Genomic DNA, 26,777 nt, shown 5'->3' on the forward strand with positions numbered 1-26,777 from the left:
TCTTGTGTGATTAGGCAATAGGCGTTGACGGTTTTTTTTTTTTTTTTTGGTTTTTTTCTTGGCAAAGCCCGGGCCGCGAAGCCGACTGTACTTTTTTTTTTTTTTGTCCTCTGTATCCAAGTATTTTACATCAAGAAAAGAGGAACTCCTACCTTACGTGACCAACGCATGGTCCATGGCCCATCATCAGAGTGACATGTGACCCCGTCACGTCGTAGGGATGAACCATGGTCGGTTTTGACACAAACGCGCCGTATGTCAGCCGCCGCATGAGAACAGAGGTGCGCCACGGGGGAAAAAACGGCAAAGTATGAAGATGATTGGGGGCTGTTTGGGCCTGAGGCCAATTTGAGCCTGAGGCAGGGGTCCCACGGTCCACAAGGGGACATTTCTCCTCCCATTATTTCGCACAGAACCTAGCTTAGAGACACCACAATTTATCCGCGATTCGCACAGGATTTTGTCTCTTTGCTTCTGTGTTGACACTTTTCTGGTCTCCCCTTCCAGAACCCCCAGAAGATTAGGCCCCAGCCTGCTTCTGTTTTATTCAGATCAATTGATTCAGCACAGAAATCAGTCAAATCCAGCCCAAGATGGCCTTAAGAGTCAAATTGGCAAATCTTCGCCCAAACAGGGGCGGGGTTGGAGTTTACGTCTTGTCTCTCTCTGTGAATTGCTCTGAGTGTGCCATACCGTCTGCGCCGTCCGTTCCTGCCGGCCTTTTGCCGGCTCCGCCGTCCTTTCTCTTTCTCTCTTGGACCAGGGCTCTCGGGATACCCGGTGGGGCGGGGCAAGGAAGGACAGGGACAAGCCCAAAAGGGGGAAGGCCGGGGCTAGAGCAGATCAGGAAATGAAAAGGAAGGAAGGAAAAAAAAAAGAAAGACAAAAGAATATCCCACAGGTATGGTTCTCATAGCTGCGCCCCCATATGGCACCCGTCACATACGGGCTCACTGAGTTGGGAACGGTATCCCGTCACGGCTACGGCGCGGTTTACCATGAGTTAGAAACTCCCCCGTCAACTTTCCCTCCAAGGCTCTTCCCAAGGCCCCCCCCATGCAGCTGCTCATCTGGTAGATAGAGCCCAAGCTAGGCAAGGAAGGGACCCTGCTTTTTTTTTTTTTATTGCGTGCATGCGGGCGGCTTCCATGCAGGTACGGCGGCTGCCGGGAAGACGAAAGGCGATGACCAGAAAGGGGTATCCCGTGGGCTCATCATGTAGGCGCCGAGCTACGGTGATCAAGAAGGAAGGGAACTGCATGCATGACGAGTGGTTGTCATAACTCAACATCCGTCGTCGCCGGGGGGGGGGGGGGGGGTGCGGGGGGGATGTCGTTCATTCTAACTAGGTAGGTAGGTGCCGCATTAGCTACGTTATCTCGGTCGATTTACTTCGTCTTACGGTGGTGGTGGTGGTGGTGGTGGTGGTGGTGGTGGTGATGCCAGGCCGTGGGCCGTGAGCGACGGGCCCAACCGACCGTTGGGGATTTTTGTCGTGTCGATGCTTTTTCTATGTAGGTATGGATGGCGTCAACTGCAAAAGGCAAGGCGGCGGGAAGGCCGTTGAAGATGGTGGGCAGTCTAATCGCTGATTCAGCGGGGTAGATGGCCCGGGCAAATTTGGAGATTTCATGCATCAATGCGCCGGGGGCGAGTTTAACAAAAGACCCTACCTCCTCCTCCCCCTTGTGTGTTTTTGTTTTATTTTATTTTTTTTATTCTTTGCATGACCTGCCCTCTGCTGCGACAGCGGAAGACGCTCGACGCAGATGTCATAGAAACGTCCCCTTAGGATCGATCTGGACCGGCTAGGTCGGACGGAGCCCTGTGAAATATTGGGGCCGGGGGCCACGTTGGCGTGAGCATCATACGTAACAAACGCGTCGTCGTCAATATCAAAAGCAGCGTGGTTTGCGATATTGGCATGGGAGAAGGAACTTGTTTCCGTTTCTCTCGGGGGGGAGGGGAGGCTTTTCGTAGCGTAACATGTGTTGCTGAGATTGTGGTCACGGAACAAAACGTCATCGCGACGCGGCATCCGAGGAGATAATGCCGGGATGTGCTTAAGGATGCGGCTGAGAATGGCGATTGACTCCGTGTTGGGTGTCTCTTTGGCCCAGGCCGTTGGGAATGGGGGGCCAGTCCTGACGTCCTCGTTGGACGGACAAGGGTTTTCCTTAGTTTATGATAATAATAATAATAAAAGCAAAGTGTGGCAAGGCGGGGATATTTTTGGTTGGGGGCTTGATTGGCGCCTGAGAGACTATTGACGCCGCAAGCCAGCAGGACGGCGTGTAATGAGCCACAACCAGGCGGACGCATGAAAACCTCGAAATGACATCAAGGTCGATCCCCGTCGGTCTAGTGGGAGTGAGTCTACCTACCGGTAGGTATGTCTACACTCAATCGGGCAGCAGCCTCGACAGCAAGGTCGGGACGAACTATTGTGCTTGGCCAGCGGAGATGAAGCAGCCTGGAAATGGATATGGGCTTTGCCCTTTGGCTCTGGGGTTCCAGCCCGTATGATTAGAGCATATCCTGCTCTCGGCACTGTGGGGTTGCGCTTCCAGATTCCAGGTCTGCGAGAGCTAATCCGAGGATCGGGTGCCGTCTCACATTTCAATCGCTTGACCCGAAGCGCAGCAAGTGATTGTGGGTAAATCAAACGTTTTCCTGGGGGGGGTACTGTCGCGGATCTCAGGAGACGCTCGGAACCGGGCTGCCGACGCCAACTCGCGACACCACTTGCCAGGTTAACCTTCAGCCGCCAGGGGTGGGTGTTGTGATCTGGCTAGGGCTGGTTTTCTGTGGCTTGCCAAAGGCGTAAACATTGGCTGCACCTCCCCACAGACTCGAGACTGGATGGCTGGGTAGAGTACACGTAGACAGCGCGCATCATACGACTGAGGGATGGCGGTGACCCTGCCCCCCCAGTCCAGTCCAGTCCAGTCCAGCCATAGCGAGCTTCTGTGGGCATGTGTCGCCTCCGCTCAAAGCTTGATAACCTTTCTCGCGCTTGGCAGTTTGGTCTGCCGCTCGGCAGAAGCCGCCATCCTATGTATTCGGCAGCAATCTGACCAGGGATTTTTTTGTAATACTTTACCTTGTCTCCAACACCCCGCATAGTGCAACCCTCACCACCCTGGCACCCTACCTAGGTGTAGTTAGGTACACAGTACGCCGCCAAAGTCAATTAGTCTGCCGTGTCCGAGTCTCACACAGCTTTCCCCTCCATTCATGCCTGGGCGCGCTGCTTAACATTTTTCCTTGTCTCGGACAACCGTTGCTTCCGTCCGCCCTTCAGCCTTCACCCTTTTTCTTCCTAAACTCGTTTCGGGCCCTGCTGCCGCTTGGCGCGTACATATACTATGTAGGGGTTTGTAGAAGCCTGCTGGAACTTTGGAAGCTTCTATGTAAGGGATCCCAAGCTTGTCAGAAGCCACACCAAACTCGCCAGGTTTCTGTTCCAAACAGTAAGGCAACCTTGAGAACCCCCCCCCCCCCCCCCTTTCTCTGCAGCACAAATTTCCCAGCTGGGTTCCGGGGGACACGTCTCGGCCGAGACCAGGACGGCGTCACTAGGCTTCCTGGGTTGGAATTCGAATATCTGTACAGGCACAGCGCCGGCTATCATCCGGCATGGGCCGACGATCCGAAATGGGTTTTAAAAAAAAAATTCATTCACGGTTGGTTCGAGCGCCCGACATTGCTCAAACATGATGATCCCGGAGGTGTGTGTCTTAGGGCGCAAACCTTGTGGTGGGAAGGCAATGCCGAGGATACGATACAAAGCGGCGGCATGTTCGTAGCAACCCATGCAAGAGGCGCGATGTGTTGCTGTTAGTTGCTGGCACAACCCTGCTCGCAATTCTCCTGCTGGCCGAGCTACCGAGATGCAAGCCATGCGATGCATGCAAGACGTCAGCCAGGCATGCTGTAAGGGGGTCGGATGCAGGCTGCTGCCGGCGTGGCCGCACACATGGGGGCATAGAGAGATCCTCTTGGCTCTGGAAATCATGTTATGAAAGAGTCGAGGCTATTGCCAATACCAATCAAAGTTGATGCGGGAGCACCACAACGGGTGTAAAGGTGCCGGCGCTGATGCTGATGCTGCCAATGACGACGACTACGATGACGACGACGACGACGAAGAAGACGATGACAATGGGGGATGACTGAGAAGGCGACGACGGAGGCAACGAATACCTAATGCAGTACGCAAGCCCCGGGCGTTATTTCAAGATTCGATACCATCCTTGTCCTAGCGACGAGCGCACGTCAAAGTTAAAGAGACGGCCCTTGGTAATGATGGAATGGAAGATGCAGGTTTCCATCCCATATCTCATGTCTCGTGTCCAAGGTTGGGACGATGACGAACCCAAGCCAGCGACTCAGCTGGATCCAACGCGCCATGCTTCTCTTGGCCGACTGCCCTCTCTTGGAGCGGTGAAGGATGGATGGGAAAGAGCTTGCTCGTGACTTCTTTGTAAATTTTCATTACATGAGAAAGTGATAGATCCAAGGCAAGAACGGACGGACATAGGCGGCTACCTACTCTCCGTCTCTTCTTTCCAGCCCCGCCCCACCCCTGCCACCGGATCCTCGAGGAGAGCTAGACTGCAGTGCACCGCACCGCACCGCACGTCAGACTGTCAGGCTGGGCCAGTTACAAACGTCAAGCCAGGGATAATATCAAATAAAAAAGGGGGGGACCAGGCTGACAACATGCAACGCTGTCGCAAAGAACAAACACAGCCAAGCAAAGAAAGGGAGAGAGAGGGGATGGAGGAAGGAAGAAAGTAGCCCAGCACGTGAGTGGGAACTTGGAGTGGGTCATGACCCGAGCGGTGTTTCCACGCTTTCCCTTAACGGCAATTAGGCTCCATCTGTCAAACCATTGTGCGCCTGCCCCTTCCTTCTCTTTGGAATAGATAGGTAGGTAAGTACCTACCTAACTAGGTATGAGGTACGAAGTATCTATCGTATGCGCCTGCCCCTCCCCTTCTCTGTCTCTCGTGATGTTTGACGGCCCTTGCTTCAAGTCTTGAGGCTTGGCCCTCAATGCGAACTGTGTGCTCCCCCAAGTCTGCCTTGCCTGGATCCAGCTTGACGCTACACCCAGCTTTCCAATGTCGAGTCTTGGCCAATGGCAAGAGAAGTTCCTGAGATCCGTACGGATAGGTGGGTACGGACGAGTAGGTGGGTCGTCAAGGCGGTCGCTCGTAAGGTCGCATAGAGGTACGCGATAATGTATTACGCAGGAACAGAGTTATACCTTCCCTTTCCCGAGGCTACGAGAAAGATGGGCGCGGCCAAGACATACATGCAAGGTTCACTTGCCTGCCTATACCTAACCATCTACCTATCTTAGGTACCTAGGGCATGGGGGCGGAGTGACAGATGATCGATCCAGATTCCAAAAAGTATCTTGTCAGCCACGTTCGTGCGCAAAGTGACTTACAACGCGCTGCCGCCAACATCATCTACTACTACCTACCTAGGTATATGTAGTAAGACTAAGAACTACGGGACCTTACCTTAGCGTACCTACCCAAAAGATGGCCCGGTCCCGGTTGCACCTCCAATTTGTACCTGCATCTTCGGCATCGAATCATCTCCAAATTCGCAATTTCTGTCCTCGCTCAATCATCCTCTCCATATCGCGCTGACGGCGACATGATGTCCCCTTCGTGGGTCGATCCCGGCACTCTTGGCCATCCTCTGCCTCTGCACCGCCCTCTCCGCCCAGGCTTTCGCCCTTCTGCCCTGCAGTCTTCAAATCATCGCATCGTTACCACCCTCGCCCATTTCGTCTCCCCGAACCCTCTTTCGCGTATGATCGACGTCCCCGTGCCCACAAAGGCCGATGGATTTGCTTGTACAACGCCCAACCATTCGGTTCGTGTTTTACGAATCGTTCGGGTACCACTCCAAAGGATCCCCCTTCCTCGATTCCAAATTCCATGAGGGGCCCCCAACAACGTCGAAGAAATAAGGTGATCAGACGCTAGAAAGGCGTCCCACTCCTTCTAGAAAGATTGCCCGGGATCCCTGGATCGCATAACTGATCTTTTAATTGCCAGGTACGCGTGAAACGCGTTTCTTTCATGCGATACCCGACCGACCCCTGCTTCAGCGTCAGTTGCCCCCTCCCCCTCTCTTCCTCGATCACTCCTGTCTCTACAAGGTAAACTACTCGGCCGGCTGCTGGGGTCTTTTGCTTCTGCTTACCTACAGGCTACAGGTACGCCCGACAGCTTCCTGGCTCTCACCGTCAGCAATTGCTCCATGCCGCCGGTGTAGGCCGGTGGGAGGGCGCCGGCACGCCACCGCGCTCGTGTGGGCATCCATCCATCTGGGTATGCCTTCAAGTCTTCGAGACGAGACGAAAGGAACTTGAGCTTCAGATGGTTACGTGCACGTGCGTGGGCGCCCGCCCGATCCCTCTCTGCGAACAGAACAGATGGCTAGTCGATTCGAGTGGACTGCTATCATCCCATGGTTCCGATGACAGCACCATCAGGCGGCCTGGCCGTTGAGTCGCACACGCCCCAAGCCCTAGTAATTCTCACACGCAACGCAACATGACGACTACCCCACAAGCTCACTAGTCCCCGTCCGTCAGCTCATCAATGCTTCATCCATCCCATCTCGTCAACGCGCGTGCCGACTGCCTGGATCACCAGCCGCCGCATTTGCCGGGCTAGAACCTCAACCGTGGCACCGACCCCGTCTTCATTTCGGCCAGTTCCATTGACGGATGCGCGGGCGCTGGGTCCTGTACAGTCTCGCAGTCTCATCTGCCCACCGTCCTGCTACATGTGAACGTCCTGTCGAGGAGGCGAAGGCCGACTGACGCGACCATTCTGCCATTCGGGACGCAAATCCCCCTGCTGCGGACGGCGTCTCGATGGGCTGGCCGGGGTATTTTGCCTCCTGGGGCCACTGCTTGACCCTTCCGCGCCGTTCCCGAGGCTTTTCGACCAGGATTTCGAACGGGGGCAGGCCATCACTGCCACCGGCGGCAAAGGAGATCAGGACTAAGAAGGGGAAGAAAGGGTCCTACTCACGTTACGCCAGCCGGCCTTGGTTGTTGGGTGCCCTTCTTTTCCACCAGCAGTACGTATGCCTTGCTTACACACCCCTTCGGCAATCTGCCCACTAAGACGAGTGGCTGTTGCAACCTTACCGCCTCGCTGGCCCTATCATGTACCGGAGCGGCGATTTCTCTTTTCGTAGCCCTCTTATACCCTCCCTATGTCAGGTATACCCCCTCCAGAACCAAGGCATGACTTCCCAGCGCTCAACTAGCCATACTCGTCTTCCAAAACCTGCTGTTTGCCCCCAATCGACCCCACTGTATCCTCCAAAACGGGCAGAACTGTTCAACCTGCGGCTCCCTGGTGTTTTCCTACCCAAAGCATACACCCCCCCCCCCCCCCCCGTCAAGGACGGCCCCGGGGGTTGGTGGGGAGAGGCTGTCAGGCCAAAGACTGGAGCTGCCGTGCGCACATACCCACGCACACATTCTCACATTCTCACACACTCACATACACACTCAAGAATCAACTGCCTTTAGCCAAGAGCTGGCACCCCTGTCCCTCTTCTCTCTCCCCGGCAAAGCAGGGGGGCCGAGTAGCATGGGTAGCAGTTCTGTGAATAACCCCATTGTCATGCCCTCCCCAACCAGCCAGCGCATGGTAGGGCTCGTTTCAGCATCCATCCCTCATTCGATTCAAGGCGTTTGGATTCCTTCCATGCGTTTTCCAGACCTCTCCCCCCTCTGGGCCGCCCAGCCTGCCTTTCTAGGGTTGAGCCGGGAAGCTTCTTAGAGTTATGAAATTGTCCTGGGCTGGTCCCCCAGGGGCCTTGTCAGTCAATCATTCTGAGCTGGTCAGTGTCACGCTCACCCCTCGCCCGTTGCATCATCACGCCCGGCGGCGGATACTCCTGCTTCTATATCCGGCATCAAAACCCATGGCATAATAAGATCACCAAATTATGCTACCGTCATCACTGGGCAAGGTTAACGCGAGTCTCCGCAACCTGCTCGGGTACGGAAAACGTCTCGCGTACGGCAAATCGCTGGTGTGCTTTGATCCGGTGACAAAAGCGGCGATGGTCGATGTACCCTCTTTCTCTGGCCTCACACCCCATACATGTCCCTCTCGCTCTCCGTCCCCTTCCCATACCCCCAGACAGAGAGTCCACACATAACCCTCTGTTCCTCTTTTCGAGAAGGCACATGGGACGATATAATGCAGCCCTTGCCCACGCTCGCGCTCTCTCTCTTCTAACCATTCATTACTATATCACTTGTCCAGAGCCAAACGGTGTTTATAATAAGTCAAAGGAACCTCCCGTGAGCTTAAAAAGCGTGTGGCAACAACGAGTTAGAAGGCGAGAAAAAAAGACTAGCATGGTTACCTCGACTTTTATTCTGTCTTATTAATCTTTACTCCCACCCTCCGTCAGCCAAAGGGAATCATCCGTCGTGCTGTGCAGACAAGCAGCTCTCCACCGACAAGGAGCCTAATCCTACGAGACCACAACTCTCTCTCTTTCGTCCACCACCACCACCGCCACCATTTCCGCCATTACCTCCATCAGCAATCACTACAACCATCTCGGACGAGGCTTCGACCATCGTCCCAAAACACCAACATCCCAGGCTTCCCCAAACACCGCGACGATTCTCTCCACACCTCCCGGGGACGAATGTCCGTTGACTCTGGAGGGGGGTTCTCATCACGGCGACACGATAGCGCTGTTACAGGATCGTAGTTCGAGGGACTATTACCATCACCGCGACACCGCAACGTCGCAACAACCGCCCTCACCTCTTCCGACACCGCCCGAGAGGGCATTCGCTCAACCAATTCTTTCTCTTCAGAGCCCGGCGACCGTCCAGAGCGGTTCGCTCTGGCGGAACCCATGCGTCGGAGGCACGCTGGCGGGCAACTACCGAGTAGGGGACTACAATGTCGATTATTCTGCACCAGAATCGCATTCGAGCGACCAGAGTCAACAGCAGCATAGTTATGACACGACGTCCTCCCATCATCATCACAGGAGTTCGCTCCATCATGGAGCAGCTCATGCGCCCACTCTCCACGAGCCACCCACGAGCCACCATTCTCATCACCAAGCCATGCAGCAACAACAGCAGCAGCAGCAGCAGCAGCAACAGCAACAACAGCAGCAACAGCAACACTCCCATCATTCCCATCATCCTCACCAGGTCCTAATGGATTCGGGGCATCATATGGGTCACGCCCGACACCTGGGCCCGCCTCACTACGGCGCTCCCGGCCCAGTTATCGCACCCTTGTATCCTTCCATGTCAACGCCGACACAGACACAGACGCCGCATGGGACCAAACGACCGAGGCCAGACGAGCTTGACCTAGCCGTCCCCGGGATCGACTTGGATCACACTGACCTTGAGAGCATGCAGCAAACCCCTCTGGGAACCGCTTATGCGCAGGCGGTGCAGCCCCCCACGCACCACCATCATCGTCTGCCCGATACAGGCCCCCCTTCCAAAATGATGCGGCATGATGGCGATGGTGGAGATAGAGGCGGAGCCCCAAGCGTAGTCGGACAGGCAGGCATGCCGTCTCCGGCTCCGAGACCAAGAGGACCGAAGCTCAAGTTCACTCCTGAAGACGACCAACTCCTGATCGACCTGAAGGAGAACAAGTCCCTGACTTGGAAGCAAATTGCAGACTTCTTCCCTGGTAGATCATCAGGTACATTGCAAGTTCGCTATTGCACGAAGCTCAAGGCTAAGACAACACAATGGACGGACGAAACGGTTGGTACCCCTCTCCATGAGCAGAGAGTACTGCTGCTAAACACCTTTGGGTGACATGGCGATCACGAGCTGACATTTCTCTCTCTAGGACCAAAAGCTCCGCACTGCACTGCAAGACTACGAGAATGAGAAGTGGCGCATCGTTGCTAACAAAGTCGGCACCGGTTTCACTCCCGCGGCCTGCCGCGAACGCGTGGCGGAGTTGACGGGTGGTCCCTTATAGCAATCAATGTCTCCACCGGGAACTTCTGAGCCCCCGGCTGGAGACAACATGTACACGCAGCAGCTCCAGTGATGAAGAGGAGCTTGCCATACGCGATGATCTTCATCATGCGACGTGGAACGACACGACCCATCCGGAGCCTTCAGATTAACCTCTACGAACGTCATTCTCCAGCCTCGGCTCAGCGAGTTGGTGAACGAGGGAAATCTACGATACAATCTGTCTCTGCGCCGTTCCCGGTAACTGCTTGGGTCAATCGTCAATAGAGCACGCAAGGTCCGAAGGCTTGCGCCAGCTCTGCGTTGGACAACTAAAGCCATCTACTTTTGAACCATATGTACTTCAACTTCTACGCCATACCCGCAACTTTTTACTGGCATTGTCCTTTTGTTTTGCCGGATTACCCATCCGCCTAATTCTAGAGATACCCCCGAACACCTCGGGTTACCTTTTTTTACTTCAGCTTTTTTCTTCTCAATCTGCTCGCTTATATCTCGACTTATGACACAACATTAGACTTGGGGCACAAGCACATACACATCCAGACACACACACACACACACACACAGAGACATTCCGATTACGCAATATACGGCCTTCATATTTGTTTTGCTTTCTCAACGTTCTTTCTGGACAACAGTCATCGTTCTGCAGCCATGCAGAGTCTTCCGCGCTTGTCCTCGGGGTCTCGAGTGTTGCTCTCGATGCGCCGCGGGGATCGATTTGATCGCGAGTCGCCGCGGGCAGGAGTCGCTGGTTGTGAAGGCTGAATACGGCGTCTTGCGGGTATTAAAAAAAGAGGGATTTGGGGAGATGGCTAAGGGAAGCATTCTGCATACATGGCGATGCGTGCATGGATTAGCATCGACGATGACGTCCTCTGCTTGTTTTGTATCTTGTTTTTTTTCTGTCTATGTCGTCCCCCAGACGCTCGTTATTCCCCCCACCGTTATTCGATTCTTGTTCGATTCTGCAGCCTCACCACTTTGTATTTTATTTTTTATAGCCTCCAACTTAGATTTGATTCGCTTCTCAATATGCGTATGCTCCTGGGCAAAACGTGGACGCTTCCATGAGGCTTGGTAACTACCCTGACAGACGGGCTCTACTGAGCTTTTGGTAGGAGAAGGGGGTGGGGATGGGTGTGTGTGTACGCGTGTGTGTACGCGTGTGTGACAGAAGTCGAGCTTGGGGAATGGGCCGCGCTGGTGATGAGTCAGTCTGGCTGGCTTGTTTTTTTCCCCCTTCTTTTCTTTTCTCGTACGTGCCATCCCATGCCATACTATGTATAAGCGATATTTCTCCCCCGAGTCGCTCGGGTCAATGTCGTACGACATGACCGATATTGCAACCTCGCCCTGAATCCACCGTAATGCTACGAGCAGGGCCAGCAACGCGATCGAGGTGGACCTAGAGGCGTCTACGGCCGGACACAGATCCTGCGGCAGAACATGCGCTGAGCGCGACCCAGCACTCGTCACTTCGGGCCGGCACAGGTGCGCTCGTTGTCTTGTTTGTGCGACGTATAGTTCTGAGCCCGTCAAAAGTCCTCTCGCCCCCCTCCCCCCAAAGGCCCGGCCGAAACGTGGACGTACCTGCGTTGACGTGTCATCGCCCATTCCTGTTTCCCTCTCGTGGCAGATGTTTTGGCACCGCTCCGGCACGCTCCCAGGTTCATTCCATCCCTCGTTCCCGAAGGACCGAGAAGGCCAAAAAGCCAGAGGTAATAGACCATCGTCGTTGTCGCGTTGAGCTCGGATTCCCGGTGACGGAGCTCGGGCGGGGCGAAGGCGTATTTTTTGGCGCCATAATGTTTCGTGCCAAGTTTAGGCGAGAAAAGACCATCCTCATCTATCTCGGACGGGTCGGCGTTATTCTCGTTTCTCGCTCCCCAGCGCCTGTGTCCAGGTCTACGCGAGTTAACCTTGGCGAGTGATGAGGGCGTTAGGGGGTACAGATCGAACGGTCCGAAGTGCGGGGACGAAAGGCAGGGTTGAGCAAGCTTGCCATACCTATTTTGCTCCGGCGCAGGCTTTCCACCACCCAAACGGGGCGGATGGGACCACTGCCATATCGGCATGAAAAATAGGCTAGCCCTGGAAATCGGCAACTTGCCCAGGTCAGGCATGTGAGAAAGGCCCGTCGGGTGGGCTCCTGCTCCGGGTGTGCCGCGTTGGGCGTGATCGCGTCGGGATGCCCAAAGGGCCTCGTTCCTAGGGTAGCCTTTCCCCTATTCCCCTTGACAATGGCCTTAGTATGATCCGGCTCTATCACTGGCTCCATTCGTTGGCACTGACAGGTAGCCCTTTGATCACCATGCAGGCTTTCGTTTGGCTCTGCGTCCACCCAGGGCAGTCGGCCTGGCAGCGGCTTATGGCCGTTGAAACACTCGGTCCCAGGATTCGTTATAAGACGCCAGGAATTCTAATATATGTACCCCCACTCTCGACGTCTTGCAGCCCCATCCACCCCCCCCCCCCCCCCCAGCCAGAGAGGCCGACTCCAGAGAAGGAGAGGGAAAAAAGCGGTCAATTGCCCGGAAAGTCACACGCAAAGTTCGTACAGGGTGGTTGCTGTTTTCAGGTTCCTCTCTGGGCCGATCGGTGTGAAATGCGGCGCATCCACACGAGGCAAGCTGTCGTACGTCCCGCACATGCAGTGACAGTGACGTGACGGGCTAGCCTTGGTCGAGTTGTCTCCGCATATTACCTCTGATACAAAGTGATACTGGATTGACTGCATCGGTACGGCACCTGGAGGAAGCTATCATGGTCCAGACCATCGAGAATTCGGGAACGAGGCGGGGCCAACCATCTGAGACATGGATTCGGTCGACGGTTGTCAGTCTCTGGTTGGACGTTTGCAAGAAGCAATGACCGCCCTGTTCCTCTTTTGCAGGTTGTGTTGGTCCTTTGTCGACAGCTCAAGCAAGAGATTGTGCTCAAACAGATTGTAACCTGGGGGAAATCACTTTCCAAATCTGGGCGTGGGATGGGGTGATAGACAAACCGTTTTGCCTTTAGCGCATAGAACCGAGCCGTGTATGTCTGACAGCGGCGGTAATTGTAGAGTTGGATTTCCTCAGAGGCAGATAAATGAAGCAAGTCATTGTCTTGCCACGCCTCGACCTTTGTCCGGCTCCGAGCGGTACGCTCTTGTCCTGTCAACTGCCCAAGACCGCTTCAAGCGGGCGCCAATGGCTCGCGCGCTTCGTACTGGGCTTACATGCCCAGCAAATACCTCGCCCAACGTGAAACTTCTGATGTACGGTTAATGATAGGCTATCGGATGCCAACTGCCGGGTTGAACCCTGAAGATTCCCAATGCTATAGCCAGGGGATGCTAGGCCGAGTCCCAAAGGCGTATACCGGGGTTGTGATCTCTGCGCGATCCTCGATACGTCTCTATTGTCATGTTGCGCCTCAGGGTTCGGTGCTGATGCGGTTATCAAGCGGGTCAGGCGGTCAGGCGGCGACGGGGCGGGCAGCGGCGGGAAAGCCGTCATGGCCGAGATGCCAGATCAGCGACGGCTTCAAATAACGACCACACCAAGGACAATATGCCGCAACCCGACAAACCCTACAATGCCTCTCAACCATAGAATTGGACAAGGAACCCATGGCTGTTGCGTTCTCGGGGCCAGTTCCTTTGCGCACAAGCCCGGAAAGCTTGGATCAAGCGGCAGGCTAACTGACAGTCCCGTAGCCGAGGGCCGACAACATCCGGGTATATGTGTTTCGCGTCGCTGCACAAAGGATCGATTTCGCTAGGTTTCTCTCTCTGTCTCCGCCTCTGCCACTCGATCGCTATCCGAAGGGCTGTTTTTTGTTTATCTGGGCAACAACGAGTAACATGCATATGCGGCCAGGTCGACCACCAGCACGGCGGGGGGGCTATGCGGGTCGCTGCTGCAGTGCAACCACACCAAAAGAGTTTTCTGCCTGCCCCAGCACTGAATGAAGGTTGAGCCTGTAGACAAGCCCCTGGGACTTGAATGGTGTGGGCTGGCAAAGGTCCAGATTTCTCACCAGAGCAGGTTGTTGTTTTTGCTTGCTTCCCCGCGAGTGCTACTCGTCCCTGAGAGCCTTGTCGAGATTGAAGTCATCCAGGGTCTCCACATTGTGCTAATGAAAGTCCATCAGACAGGCCTCCTCGTCAAGAAAATCTCCGTCAAATATGCACCGGAGCTTTTAACCAATCCCTGCTAGCCAATCGGAGAATTGGGGCATCACGATGAGTTGGATCCATCTAGTCGAAGATGGAGCGCAATCGGCAAACAAATGTCGGCTCCACAAGACTCTCCACCGCGTGGCTTTTGTCTTCGATGCTAGCTGGTTTCGTTTCTTGGATCGCAAGACACATAGCCTGCCGCGGCAAAAACGGCGATGCAATAAAATCCTTATTAGCTTGGCTTCGGTGTGTTCCCGCCAGTCATTGGCTCCGCTTCCAATTTGGCTGCTTGGCGGGAACGGCGGCTGCCATGGAGCAACTGGGGTGTAGCAAGCGACCAACAGCAAAGCAAGCCCTAAAACGCATGTAGGGAACAACGTCGTGCTGCTATAAGGCCTTGTGGCTTCATGCCCAGAAGTCTCTAGGCACATGCTGCCTTCAGGTCAGGGCCTTCAGTGCCACTGAATAATTGGCGTGCAGCCTGCAACTCATTTCCTGCCACAGGTCAGCCTGGGATCAGGAACTTTGTGCACGAAGCGCAATGCCATACAGGCCTGTTTGAAAAAGTGGGATAAAGCCGCCGAGATCGCTGCTGAAATTTTTTTGGTCGTCATGAGCAGATTTTTAAACAGTCTATGAGTGCTATGCGAAGCACAACTGTACAGTTATCTATGGATATCATCAGTATAACCCGCATAGGTATCATTAAGACCTGTTTGCGAAAGCACTCAGAACCGGGCCACAAATGAAAAGTTACTTTGCCGTAGATCGCCGCCTATGGGTGTGGGTGTAGCTTTTCAAAACATATCTCTCACACCGCCTCACCAGGGTTGGCGGCATCGAGTAAGCGGCGGGTGAAAATCCTGAGGGGCAAAGAGTATGAGTGCTTCCTTGGAAAAAGCATTCCGAACCGGGTCCTCCCATGACAGCCACAAGAGCTTGCTTCCCCTGGCGTGATACATATATCTGATGCTGATATAGTACTATAGGTAGTGGTACGTGGACGCGGAATCTGACGCCTATACTGGAGTCTGTTAAGGATTGGCAGGGAGGCGGATGTGGCAAATGAGGGCAACCGACCTGGATGTAACGGTAACGATGGACCGCGCAACAGGAGGTTTCTGGACGACGCCCGCCACGTTGATTTCTCAAAAGCCCGACGAGCGGTTAGATTAACAGTGTGACTGGCAGGTTGGTGGAGGGCGTGCGCCGATGCAGTGCAGCTCGGCGGCCTCTATTACAGGTAACTGCCAGTGAAGAAGATACTGTTAAGAGAATGACAGAAAGATGGTAGTTGGCAAAATGCTAGCTGATGGTGTGATGAGTGTATACTGGTACCGCGTCGCTTCCCATTTCGTAGGCTTTCGGTGTGCTCGCAGACAACGGGTAGCTTGGACCGGACAACTATAGGGGTATCCCCTGTACCATTAACCTCTTAAGTATGATCGAGGTAGATCTCGTGGAGCGCTGGGGCTGAGATTGACAGCATTTTGGGGGCGCGTAGGAGTCAGATTGCGTGATCTCGTGATTTCTAGATTGTGATTTCGGATTGGTGATGTTTTCGTAACTTCAGACAGCTGCAGAATTAGACCCTTTCCAAGAAGGAAAATAGCTGACGAGTGATTCCTTTGGTAGAAAGTTGCCGTCGTGCACAAGATCAATTAGTATGCGGTGATGGGTAATATCCAAGTTGTCGTTAAGGCAAGTCGCCATTTCTACTAGCCAGCCATTGAATTCGTCGATCTCGGTCTGCTTGCCGGCCCGGACATCCTGAAGCATTGAACTTGTGTTGTCTTTAACCTTGTTTCCAACACTATACAACATCTCCCTTAGTTGGGGTTGAGAGAAGCGATTCAAGAGGTCGCGCCGTCGACGTATGTCCTCGTGATCCGTTTCCACTTTCGTAGTAAATGTAGCTTCACGAGATGCCGGGCGTATGATTGCGTCGGTGCTCCGGTCCTTGATCAGAGCTTGAAGAACATTACTAGCCTCTAGCAACAGGGCATTGATGAGTTCTGCAAAGACGCCCTCCTTTTCGATGAAAAGATCGCCGTTCTTGCAACGAAGAATAGCGGTCAGTGGATTGATGATCGAGTTGACGACGAGCTTCTCCAGTTGAAGAATCCAAAGTTCATCTTGTGTAACCTTCTCTCCGTGAAGAGTTGGGGCCCGGCAAAGCACATCTAACAGATAGGAAGCTTTCTCAGGAAACTTGTTGAGTAGTACAGGGCCGATTTTGAGGTTTGCCTCGGACGCATGGAAACTCTTGAATCGACCGAGAGAGGTCACGCCGTGTGTCGTGACACATGCCAGAAAATTGGGATATGATTCTCCGAGGTAACGAGACTTCGCATATGTCTTCCCATGCGGCGGCCAAAGTTTGCACATACCATTCTGGGCGAAGGCTATGGTGGAGGTTTCATTGAGGTAACGGCAGATTCGGTCGACTGCCGGTAGGGCTTGGGATGCTTTTGTCGCTACGATCAGGTTGTGTATTTCCTGACCCTCTGCAACCTCCCTTTTCAGGCCAGTGGATGGGGGCTCTTCAGACCACAGCTCAACATCGAAGTCCAAATGTTTGTAAATGGAGTCTCCCCGGGTAATTTCAATGCCCGGCTGTTCCCTCCATGATAGCAGGAGGTCCTTCCGGTGTACCACAAGAGTTATTGGCGGAGGCTCTGGCAGTGAGGCAAGCGAGCTAGCGAAAAGAGTACCAAGGTTACCAACCCCGAGAATGTAAACCCGTCGATTTAGGTTGTCTTCATGACGATATGAAGTAAGCTCATCGGGGCGACTGCTGGCCGTCGAACCGAAGGGCTGGGTTTGACCTTCCAGGTTGGATAAGTTCCAAACATACAGTCTGGGTGCTTCTTCTTTGACGGTGGCATTGAGAAAAGATTGCAGCCAGGCGGGAGACATGCTGGAGGTTTGTTGGAGGGCAACAGAAGAGTGTGTTCTTGACCCAATCCGACAAACTGTCGAGAGAATTTCGGCTGTGTGTTTTCGGCTGATCATATTGGTTATCAACGAGGTTGTTCCTCCCTGATCGGAGCACCACCCGTTCGACCTCAATCAACTGGCTCGGTGCAATTGGGTGTATAAAGGTTGGGTCGACCTATAGCAACAGCATAGGGTCAGGAGGCAGAAAGACGTTGAAGATTTGTTGACTGCTGCAGCATGGACGTTTATTGCCATGGCTTGTGCTTGCTGTATTTCGTTTGTCGGAGATTAGTCAGGTGTGGCTTGCTCAGGCTACCTTGCTCGTCATCAAGTCCGTAACTGTGGCGCGAAGAGAAAAAGCCACCAGACGTGCCCCGTTTCCCTCTCGAATATCCAATCAATCTGGTCTGTCACTTTCTCCCGGATCCACTTGTTCTTTTTAGCACTTAAGACCCCTGTATGGCACCTGATAGCGCGACCCGTTCGCAACTGCATTCCCCCGGTGGCGTCATCATTTGAGAAGCAAGTCATTATTCATCTTGGGAGCTTGACGCGCCTGCTGCCTTCTAACTTAGCATTGTCGGTGAGTCACATCAGGATCCAAAGGCAAGAGGCTTCAAAGCTGGCCCCTGCAGACTTGCCTATGTTAAGGCAGCTACGGGAGGTCTTATCTGGCTTACCTGCGATCACTTTTTTTTCGCACTGCAAACTCACCTGCACCTTAGGACAACTCCAGTTTCTTCGTTTATCCAGACGCACCTTGACAGGCGGTTCCTTTCTTTCGGGAAGCCTTCTCGGTAATATTACATACCTGAAGGTATCAGCTCAAACTCCTGGGTCGAAGATGAAAGGATATTGAAAATAGCATTCACGATGGCAACCAACAAAGAAGGTAACCAGGACAGTGATGAGTCCCTTAGGGAGGGAAGCAACCCAGCCACCACCATATATAATCCCCCAGATGTACCCGGAGCTCACTCAAGGGACCATTCTGACGAAGCTGCATTGCTGCGGAATATCACGGCCGACATCAGGGATCAAAATGACTTGGAGCGTGATATCACTACACAAGCCAACGCTGCTTTGGTTGAAGCAGAAGACAAGAAAGACAAGCAGCGCATCGAGAAACTAGAGGCCAGCAAAGAGAAACTCGAAGCCAAGCGGATCGAGCAGCATAAGAAGCTGGAAGGAGCCCGCCGTAACCCGTATCAGTCACGGAATATTCAAAAGGAAATTGATAAGCTCGATCTCGAGATCAGTCGCATCATCAGCGACATCTCCGACTGCCAGGCCCGCATCGATAAGAGACGAGAGGAGGTTGCAGTCAATGAAAACCCGGTCAAGAGCAAGTCCCGAAGACTACCTGGCGAGTCGAATCGAGAGTTCCTCGTCCGAACTGGAAAGATCACCCCTTTCTCCAACATCGGAGGCGAGCGACCCGCTGGCTTTGAAGGCGAACTCGCAGAAGTTCTCATTGAAGCCGAGGAAGATGCAGCAGCCGAGGAGCTCCGCAGCGACGACGAGGAACCTAAGTCCCACCAAGTGCTGCGAATGCCTGGATTCGAAGAACAACCCCAAACAGCACCGAATTCTGTCGCTAGTGAGTTCTCTCTTCGACCAAGAAAGAAACGCAGGACGGAGAACGACGTGTCCTCGGACGATTTCGACCCGACGACTGCCAGCTCGCCAGAAAGCCAGTATGCCTCTGACACTAGCGAGGAAGAAGCAACTGGCCGCAAGCGAAAGAAGGGCCAGACAAAGAAGAAGGCTGCAGACGCCACAGTCACTGTCAATGGAGCAAAGATCGATCTAAGCAGTGTCGATGATGGGAATGAGGCCGTCTACCAAGCACGCCTTGCCGACTGGGTCCGAAGACGCAGGAGAGCACGCCAACAGAAGAAAGGACATGACGGGCCTCCTGCGGTTGAGGATGACGACGAAGAAGAATGGTTCAAGCCATCGCCCGACCATCCAGATTATGAGTTTGGCGACAATCTCAAACTGAAGCTTCCGGGAGACATCCATCCATCTCTGTTTGCTTATCAGAAAACTGGTGTTAATTGGCTTGCAGAGCTCTATGAACAGGGCGTGGGCGGCATCATCGGGGACGAAATGGGTCTGGGAAAGACAGGTACTTCTCGTGCGTGCCATTGGTAGCACGCCTAAATGCTAACCTGATCAATAGTGCAAGCGATTGCCTTCATTGCGGCGTTGCATTACAGCAAGATACTCGACAAGCCCGTCATTATTGTCGTCCCAGCCACTGTGATGCAACAGTGGGTCAACGAATTCCACCGGTGGTGGCCCGCCTTGAGGGTGTCGATTTTGCATTCGTCAGGTAGCGGCATGATAAACGTGAACGAGGATGATGACGACGAACCATATAGCGGCGGTGGCAAGAACGGCCCCGCCGCGCGCCAGATCATCAAGCGCGTTGTCAAGCATGGCCATGTTCTGGTCACGACCTATGCTGGCTTGCATTCTTACCAGGATGAGCTTTTGTCCTACGAATGGGGATATGCGGTTCTCGATGAAGGCCACAAGATTCGGAACCCGAACGCAGATATTACGATTGCTTGCAAGAAGCTCAACACACCACATCGCTTGATTCTCTCAGGCACGCCAATCCAGAACAACTTGGTCGAGCTTTGGTCGCTGTTCGATTTCATCTACCCCATGAGATTGGGTACGCTCGTCAGTTTCAGACAGCAGTTCGAGATGCCCATCCGAATGGGTGGCCATGCAAACGCTACCAACCTGGCCGTTTTGACGGCCGAGAAGTGCGCAACGACCCTCAAGGAGGCCATCAGCAAGTATCTTCTCCAACGACTCAAGACCGACGTTGCGTCAGACCTTCCAGAGAAGACGGAGCAGGTGCTGTTCTGCAAGCTGACTCCAGAGCAAAACGAAGAGTACGTTAGGTTCATTCATTCGGATGCCGTCTCCCAGATTATGGCCAAGAAACGACAAGCATTATACGGCATCGATATCCTACGGAAGATTTGCAATCACCCAGACCTTGTCAATGTTAGAAAGAAGGGCCAGCCGGGTTACGATTGGGGAAGCCCCAGAAGATCTAGCAAGTTGCAGACAGTGGGCGAGCTCCTTCCGCTGTGGAAACGATTTGGCCACAAGACGCTCCTGTTCTCCCAGACCAAGATCATGCTTGATATACTGCAAGAGTTTATTGGTAAAATGGAGGGGATGAACTACCTTCGAATGGATGGCGAAGTGGCTGTGGAGAAGAGACAGGCCTTAATTGATCGATTCAATCACGATCCATCGATCCACGTCTTTCTTCTCACCACGAAGACGGGTGGTTTAGGTGTTAACCTGACTGGCGCAACCAGAATTGTCATCTACGACCCCGACTGGAACCCATCTACAGACTTGCAAGCCCGAGAGAGAGCTTGGCGACTGGGTCAGACGAAACCGGTCGCAATTTATCGGCTGATGACATCGGGCACCATCGAGGAGAAAATCTACCACCGTCAGATCTTCAAGCAGTTCATGACGAACAAGGTCCTAAAGGACCCGAAGCAGCGGGCCAACTTCGACCTGTCCGATTTATACGACCTCTTCAGCTTCGGCGATAATAGTCATAGCATGGCGAGCGCTAACAGAAGCAAAGTGTTTGAGGGGGCTGAGGTGAAATACAACAAGCCGGATGCTAATGGCCAGCCGGAGAAGCCCTCCAAGAACGTGGTACCCATATCCTCTATTAAGGCCGAAGACGAAATCGACGCAGTTCGCAAGCTCGCCGGCGTCGCTGCGGTGGAAGAGTTCACGGAGGACAAGACGCTTGAAGACGAGAAACGCATCACCGAGAGTCTCTTTTCCCGGACGATCGAGAGCGCGTATGAGCATGACCAAATCATGAATGGTAAACAACGGGTGCAGGCGGATCCGGCGATGAACCAGAGAGAAGCGCGCAGGTTTGCTGCCCAGGCAGAAGCTGCTCTACGGCGGGCTGGCGAGGTGGCACGCCGCACGCCCATCGGCACTGTCACTTGGACCGGCGAGGTTGGCGAAGCCGGTCGTCCCGTTGCGCAGCATCGGCGTGGTGGTGTGAATTCCTCGAGCGTCATGTCTGCATTGGCCAATCGTCAGGGACTTAGTGCGCCGACCAGTGGCACAAGTTCACGATCGGGCACCCCGAGTGTCGAGAAGAATCTCATGGAGAAGGACTTTGTTCCTCTCATCCAGACCTTCATCAGACGACATGGGGGCAAGGCGCCTTCCAAGATGGTGGTGGATCACTTCAACCCCTACTGCCAGAAACCGAAGCAAATCTTAGAGTTTAAGAGTGCCCTGGCTACTGTGGCCGTACTGAGTAAGCCAGGCGGCACAGGCAGGGGCATATGGACTTTGAGGCCTGCATATAAGTAGCAGGCGCATCACGATGTATAATATACCATAACATTCGGAGGCGTAGTGCAAGCCTCAAAACCTAAGCGACTGGCGTTCAGGAGAGCAGGCATGGACAGCGGGGATCGCTCTAGATTTGGAGAAGTCGCATCGTAAGATGTAGATGAAGGGGAGGGCTAGCATAGCGCAGAAACAACTTGGATACTAGGCACGGATAATTAAGGACGGTAGCATGCACTGCATTTCAATCTCACATGAACGCAGCGCCAGTGTGCACAATTTGTCGGAGGGGTTCAGGAGCTACTCTTCAGTTCAGGCCATATATGGCGAGTTTCTATTCTATCTACGGTAGATACTGTCGCCCACAGCAGAAGAAGGCATGTCACAGTGCGTAGATTGGGGACCAGGCTCAGTAGCCGTTCCCCGCGTTTTTCGCAATGCCACCCAGAAACCAAACAACGAGCACTCCTGCCCCGAGACCACCCAGGCCAACAACCATTTGATGATATGCTGGATAATACCGGGCGCTTAGAGACGGCGACCACGGCGACCACCCTTTCTGCGGGTAGAGTCGGAGGGGGTGGGGGTAACGTCCTCAATGCGACCGATCTTCATGCCGGAACGGGCCAGGGCACGGAGAGCAGACTGAGCACCAGGGCCAGGAGTCTTGGTGCCGTTACCTGCAGGTTGCTTGATCAGAAATGTTATCCAGACAGGAGGCAACTATGTCTCGACTTACCACCAGTGGCACGGATCTTGATGTGGAGAGCAGTGATGCCGAGCTCCTTGCAGCGGGTAGCGACGTCCTGAGCAGCCAACATGGCGGCGTAGGGGGAGGACTCGTCACGGTCGGCCTTGACCTTCATACCACCAGTGACACGGCAGATGGTCTCACGGCCGCTGGAATCACCCAGTTAGCCATCTATGTCCATCAAGCATCATGTAGCGTACGTTGATCGCAGGCGGGGCACTCGACTGCGAACACGAGCGGGAGGTGAGACCTACGAGAGATCGGTAACGTGGACGAAGGTGTCGTTGAAGGAAGCGAAGATACGAGCAACGCCGAAGACGAGCTCGCCTGCGGGACGCGGGGATCAAGTTAGCAAAAGTTGTTCATTTTTTGCCCTCAACATTCCGTCGCCCACAACGCTCGCTAGGTCGGCGACGTCACGGGTTAAAGACTTGGACATCTGCAAAACTCACCCTCGCGAACCTGGGGACCCAAGGAGGTGTTCTCCTGGGCGGGACGGACGGTCTTGGACTTGGGGGCCATCGTGACTGCTGGGTTTGGCGAATTGATTCCGGGTGGTGGTTAGACGGAGGTGGTTGCGAATGAAGCTCTGTCTCTCGACTCTCGCGATCCCAAAACGAAATTTCTCAAAAAAAAAAGTAGGGCCCTTCCTGGCGTGGTGCGAAAAGTGGGCGTGAGTGCCCTGACGGGGATAAGGCGGTTAATCGTGGCAGAACCACCCGGGAAGGTTTAGCGCCAGAGGAAACCCTACCTAAGCGAGCTTTTTTGCTCTTTCATGGTCCGTGCATGGCCTCCCGGGGAGGAGTGGAAGATGAAAATTATTTGCCTAAAAGTTGCGATCCCGCCCTTTAGCTCTCTTTTTTTTCCCTCTCTTCTTCTCCAGCGACCACTTTTCGACGACAACCGCCGACGACCACCAAACCCGCCTTTCACAATGGCCGCCACGTACGTTCATCACCAATGCTCCTGATGCAGCAGCATATTTTTGTCCGCATGTTCGCGATGTCTTGCAGATTGTCGTGGTCCTCTCGCTGGAGACCTAGCATCACATACTCGTGAATGCTTGGCTCTCAGCTCGAATCCCTCCTGGGCATCTCCCTCCTTCTTTGCATGACCTGGAACCATGGCTTGCGGACCGAGAGACGGTGTCTGGGGTGTTGGGGATGAACGGTCACCCGTTCTCCCTGAAAATCATTGCCGCATGGTGGCGACCTCGGCAGCGCTGAAAAGCCTGCCGTCTTAGCAATACTACCTGCGTGCACTATCTCTTGTTACACATTGAAGTGTGCAAGGTGTTGTCGGATGAGCAGAAGACTCGGGGCAATGTCCTCCTCAATGAGCGTTGAGACATCCTTGCACAGTCGCTCACCGATCAAAGTCATTACTTCGAGTTAGCCATGGCGAGAATGTCGCGCTTCAGCTACAATTCTCGCACCGGCGCTCTATCCATGCTGCTTGCAGTATGTCGGACTGCGTACTAATCTGATTCGCGTTTACAGTTCCGTCCCCACCTCCAACCAGATTCTGGTTCCCGAGACCCTTCTCAAGAAGCGCAAGTCTCAGGAGAAGGCCCGCGCCGAGCGCAACGCCGCCACCGAGAAGCGCAAGGCTGTATGTTGCCTCCGATTTTATTCTTCACCCCCCTTCCCTAGCCTTCATGATGCATAACATACCTTCACGACTAGACTATGGTCGATGCTGTTGGAAATTAACCTTCTTTCGGGTCTGACACTTGCCGGATCATCCATTTTTTTCACTGAATAGTACGATATGTGGCATTTCGCTAACATTATTATTTCAAGGCCAACAAGGAGAAGCGTCAGGTCATCTTCAAGCGCGCCGAGAAGTACATCGCGGAGTACCGTGATGCCGAGCGCGAGAAGATTCGCCTCTCCCGTGTCGCCAGGGAGAACGACTCCGCCTACGTTCCCGCCGAGGCCAAGCTGATCTTCCTTATCCGCATCAAGGGTATCAACAAGATCGCCCCCAAGCCCCGCAAGATCCTCCAGCTCCTCCGTCTCCTCCAGATCAACAACGGAGTCTTCATCAAGGTCACCAAGGCCACCACCGAGATGATCAAGATCATCGAGCCGTGGGTCGCCTACGGTTACCCCAACCTGAAGTCCGTCAAGGAGCTTATCTACAAGCGCGGTTACGGAAAGGTCAACAAGCAGCGTGTTGCCCTCACTGACAACGCCATCATCGAGGAGAACCTCGGCAAGTACGGCATTGTCTGCATGGAGGACCTGATTCACGAGATCTACACTGTCGGCCCCAACTTCAAGCAGGCCTCCAACTTCCTCTGGCCCTTCAAGCTTTCCAACCCCACTGGTGGCTTCCGTCCCCGCAAGTTCAAGCACTTCATTGAGGGCGGTGACCTTGGCAACCGCGAGGAGAAGATCAACGCTCTTATCCGCCAGATGAACTAAGTTCTGTCGGGCGTTTAAGTAGCTCTTTGATCCATAAAAAATGGGGGTTTGGCAGGTTTAGTTACTCGGGCTTCGGCAGGTTTGAGAATACCAAGGGATTATTACATGATTGGCACGGTTGCACGGCGTTGATAACCACAAAACGGAATTTGTGAATTGATCATTATGACGACCATCCAGGTTTCTCATCCCCAATGTTCTATGAGTAGCAATGCAAGCCTCGTCTGAGAGTTGTATGTGTATGTGTACATCGTGAAATGTATCCGTGAAGACCCAGTACCCTAAAGTGCCAAGTAACTCTGCTCTTGTGCTGAACACCCCCTGATTGAGAAGGGACGTTCCTCGGCGCAGTTACTCATTCCATGTACATCAGCACTCGAGCGCTGATCCATTCTCAAACCTTAATATCGAAGCTGGTCCCGCATCCACAGCTGCTCGAAGCATACGGATTATCCGTGATCTTGAACTGGGAACCAATGAGTTCCATCGTAAAATCCACTTTGCTGCCCTTCAACAGCTCCAACGACGGCTCGTCAATCACCACCTTTGGGCCTTCAAATGAGATACTGGAGGCGGAGGCGTTGTCGGGCAAATACTGGAAGATGGTGTCGTCTTCCCCCACTACCTTGGACCATTCCTCTCCGGCCTCGCCGCCTTCGGGCAGCGTCACCAAGCTCATAAGGTACTGGAAGCCGTGGCAGCCGCCACTCTCGACTTGTATCCTCAGCGCCAGGTTGGGGTTGTTGTCCTTCTTCATGATTTCTGACAGACGCTGTGTTGACGCGGTTAGTCCCATGAATGGCCGTTTCGTGTGCGTCTGCATGAATGACAAATACCTTTCCTGCCCTATCTGTGATCTCGAGCTTCATCTCCTGCCCATCCTCATCTTTCTTCGGGTTCCATGCGCACCTCGTTTGCCTCCGTGCCGCGGAAGCCGTGAAAGCGCGCGTCTGTTGTTGCAAGGTCCTCCGGTCATATTTCTGCGGCAAATTTCTCCGGGCAAAAGTCTCGGAACAGCATTTGCGGCCGGTGCTGAAGCCTCGGGTGGCGGTGGTCATGGACCTCCACCTCGGAACGAGTACCGAGAGAATCGGAGCCGGGAGGTTCGACGTCGGGTTCGTGCGACGCGCGAGCAGGACAAATATGTTTGCGCTCGAAGGCGCGTGTGAGCAGCGGAGGGCCGCGGCCATTTCGGGTGGATGCTGGCGACGTGATGGTGAGTGGGTTCCAGGCTCGGGGGCGGCTGTAGGGAAAATTGTACATGCTGTTGATCGGTAATAGCTGATGATGTAAAAGGTGGTGGGCGGTAGGTGGCGGCAGTTAGCTCAAGTGGATTATTAGTCAGCCATTATATTGAAGGTCATCGTCCAATGGTCGTGTACGGATTGGCATTCGTCATGACTTTAAACTGCAACTTAACCATCTTGTGTCTGCTAGTCGAAAGAGGTACATATAAATGCTTTCACCATTGAAATCGACCAAATTTTCCATGCGGAACTTGAAATTGTAAGTGTGTCGGTCGGGATGAGTTGCGTCGATGATCAGCTCCGTAGCCCGGGTCATCGGCACCGGGCCGGAGTGGTGGAGACTGTCGGCGCCTGTCACCGCCATCGCCAAGATCATAACAAGCTCCTAGTTCAGAGCGGGAGGTCGTTGATCGAATCTTACCTGTCTCTCAGCAATGAAGTAAAGACCCTTAAACCGCGTGCTTCAATTTGGACTGTATAAGTTCCGCCTTAATGCGTTAATTGATAAAGACTTCTTGTGATTGCCAACTAATCATAGTTTTATTTATTACGATAGTCGCAACTTTGTAACAAAATAATCCTTACTACCTATTGCTATCACAATGGAGCAATAAAAACTACACAAGTAATGGTAGATGTACGATCCGAACATCACCTTGCGAAATCAGCTTTCATTATGTATTCATGTTCACAAGCTATGTGCTTGGAACATAGCTGTCAATTAAACAGTGTCCTCATTCTTCCACTCATGAGCAGTGCAGAGTGGCCTTTAATCCATGCCTTGAACATGGAAAGTTCTGGTGTTGGTTCTCATATTAAATGGGTCAGAAAA

At 53.6% G+C, this 26,777-nt stretch overlaps 8 protein-coding genes across 8 annotated transcripts; 4 read left to right on the top strand and 4 right to left on the bottom strand.

Annotated features, from left to right (window-relative positions):
- Nucleotides 1–9,151: 9,151 nt before the first annotated feature.
- On the top strand, nucleotides 9,152–10,040 carry LY79DRAFT_586475 (MYB DNA-binding domain-containing protein; the record flags this gene model as incomplete). Its single annotated transcript, XM_060560641.1, has 2 exons — nucleotides 9,152–9,817; nucleotides 9,906–10,040. 2 exons carry the CDS (start codon nucleotides 9,152–9,154, stop codon nucleotides 10,038–10,040), a joined length of 801 nt encoding a protein of 266 aa, XP_060419636.1.
- A 456-nt stretch (nucleotides 10,041–10,496) lies between these two features.
- LY79DRAFT_204482 (uncharacterized protein) lies at nucleotides 10,497–11,822 on the bottom strand. The gene has a single exon (XM_060551484.1). It carries the CDS (start codon nucleotides 11,657–11,659, stop codon nucleotides 10,952–10,954), a length of 708 nt encoding a protein of 235 aa, XP_060419637.1. The 5' UTR covers nucleotides 11,660–11,822; the 3' UTR covers nucleotides 10,497–10,951.
- Nucleotides 11,823–13,657: 1,835 nt separating this feature from the next.
- LY79DRAFT_204562 (uncharacterized protein) lies at nucleotides 13,658–14,118 on the top strand. The gene has a single exon (XM_060551485.1). It carries the CDS (start codon nucleotides 13,771–13,773, stop codon nucleotides 14,005–14,007), a length of 237 nt encoding a protein of 78 aa, XP_060419638.1. The 5' UTR covers nucleotides 13,658–13,770; the 3' UTR covers nucleotides 14,008–14,118.
- A 1,661-nt stretch (nucleotides 14,119–15,779) lies between these two features.
- LY79DRAFT_586476 (ketopantoate reductase PanE/ApbA C terminal-domain-containing protein) lies at nucleotides 15,780–17,129 on the bottom strand (the record flags this gene model as incomplete). The annotated part of the gene is made up of 1 exon (XM_060560642.1): nucleotides 15,780–17,129. The coding sequence occupies one exon, from the start codon at nucleotides 17,127–17,129 to the stop codon at nucleotides 15,780–15,782; it is 1,350 nt and encodes a 449-aa protein (XP_060419639.1).
- Nucleotides 17,130–18,023: 894 nt separating this feature from the next.
- On the top strand, nucleotides 18,024–21,539 carry LY79DRAFT_505262 (SNF2 family domain-containing protein; the record flags this gene model as incomplete). Its single annotated transcript, XM_060553601.1, has 2 exons — nucleotides 18,024–19,281; nucleotides 19,336–21,539. The coding sequence occupies 2 exons, from the start codon at nucleotides 18,024–18,026 to the stop codon at nucleotides 21,537–21,539; spliced, it is 3,462 nt and encodes a 1,153-aa protein (XP_060419640.1).
- A 507-nt stretch (nucleotides 21,540–22,046) lies between these two features.
- LY79DRAFT_505436 (ribosomal protein S11) lies at nucleotides 22,047–22,791 on the bottom strand (the record flags this gene model as incomplete). The annotated part of the gene is made up of 4 exons (XM_060553622.1): nucleotides 22,047–22,198; nucleotides 22,258–22,418; nucleotides 22,524–22,596; nucleotides 22,722–22,791. The coding sequence occupies 4 exons, from the start codon at nucleotides 22,789–22,791 to the stop codon at nucleotides 22,047–22,049; spliced, it is 456 nt and encodes a 151-aa protein (XP_060419641.1).
- A 266-nt stretch (nucleotides 22,792–23,057) lies between these two features.
- LY79DRAFT_536529 (60S ribosomal protein L7) lies at nucleotides 23,058–24,873 on the top strand. Its single transcript, XM_060556606.1, has 3 exons — nucleotides 23,058–23,214; nucleotides 23,769–23,880; nucleotides 24,072–24,873. The coding sequence occupies exons 1-3, from the start codon at nucleotides 23,081–23,083 to the stop codon at nucleotides 24,696–24,698; spliced, it is 873 nt and encodes a 290-aa protein (XP_060419642.1). The 5' UTR covers nucleotides 23,058–23,080; the 3' UTR covers nucleotides 24,699–24,873.
- LY79DRAFT_536532 (iron-sulfur cluster assembly accessory protein) lies at nucleotides 24,874–25,971 on the bottom strand. The gene is made up of 2 exons (XM_060556607.1): nucleotides 25,535–25,971; nucleotides 24,874–25,470 (listed from the first exon to the last, which is right to left on the bottom strand). The coding sequence occupies exons 1-2, from the start codon at nucleotides 25,886–25,888 to the stop codon at nucleotides 25,093–25,095; spliced, it is 732 nt and encodes a 243-aa protein (XP_060419643.1). The 5' UTR covers nucleotides 25,889–25,971; the 3' UTR covers nucleotides 24,874–25,092.
- Between the last annotated feature and the right edge of the window lie 806 nt (nucleotides 25,972–26,777).

Source organism: Colletotrichum navitas (genome assembly GCF_030913465.1).
Source record: "Colletotrichum navitas strain CBS 125086 chromosome Unknown LY79scaffold_3, whole genome shotgun sequence".
Lineage (NCBI taxonomy): Eukaryota > Fungi > Ascomycota > Sordariomycetes > Glomerellales > Glomerellaceae > Colletotrichum > Colletotrichum navitas.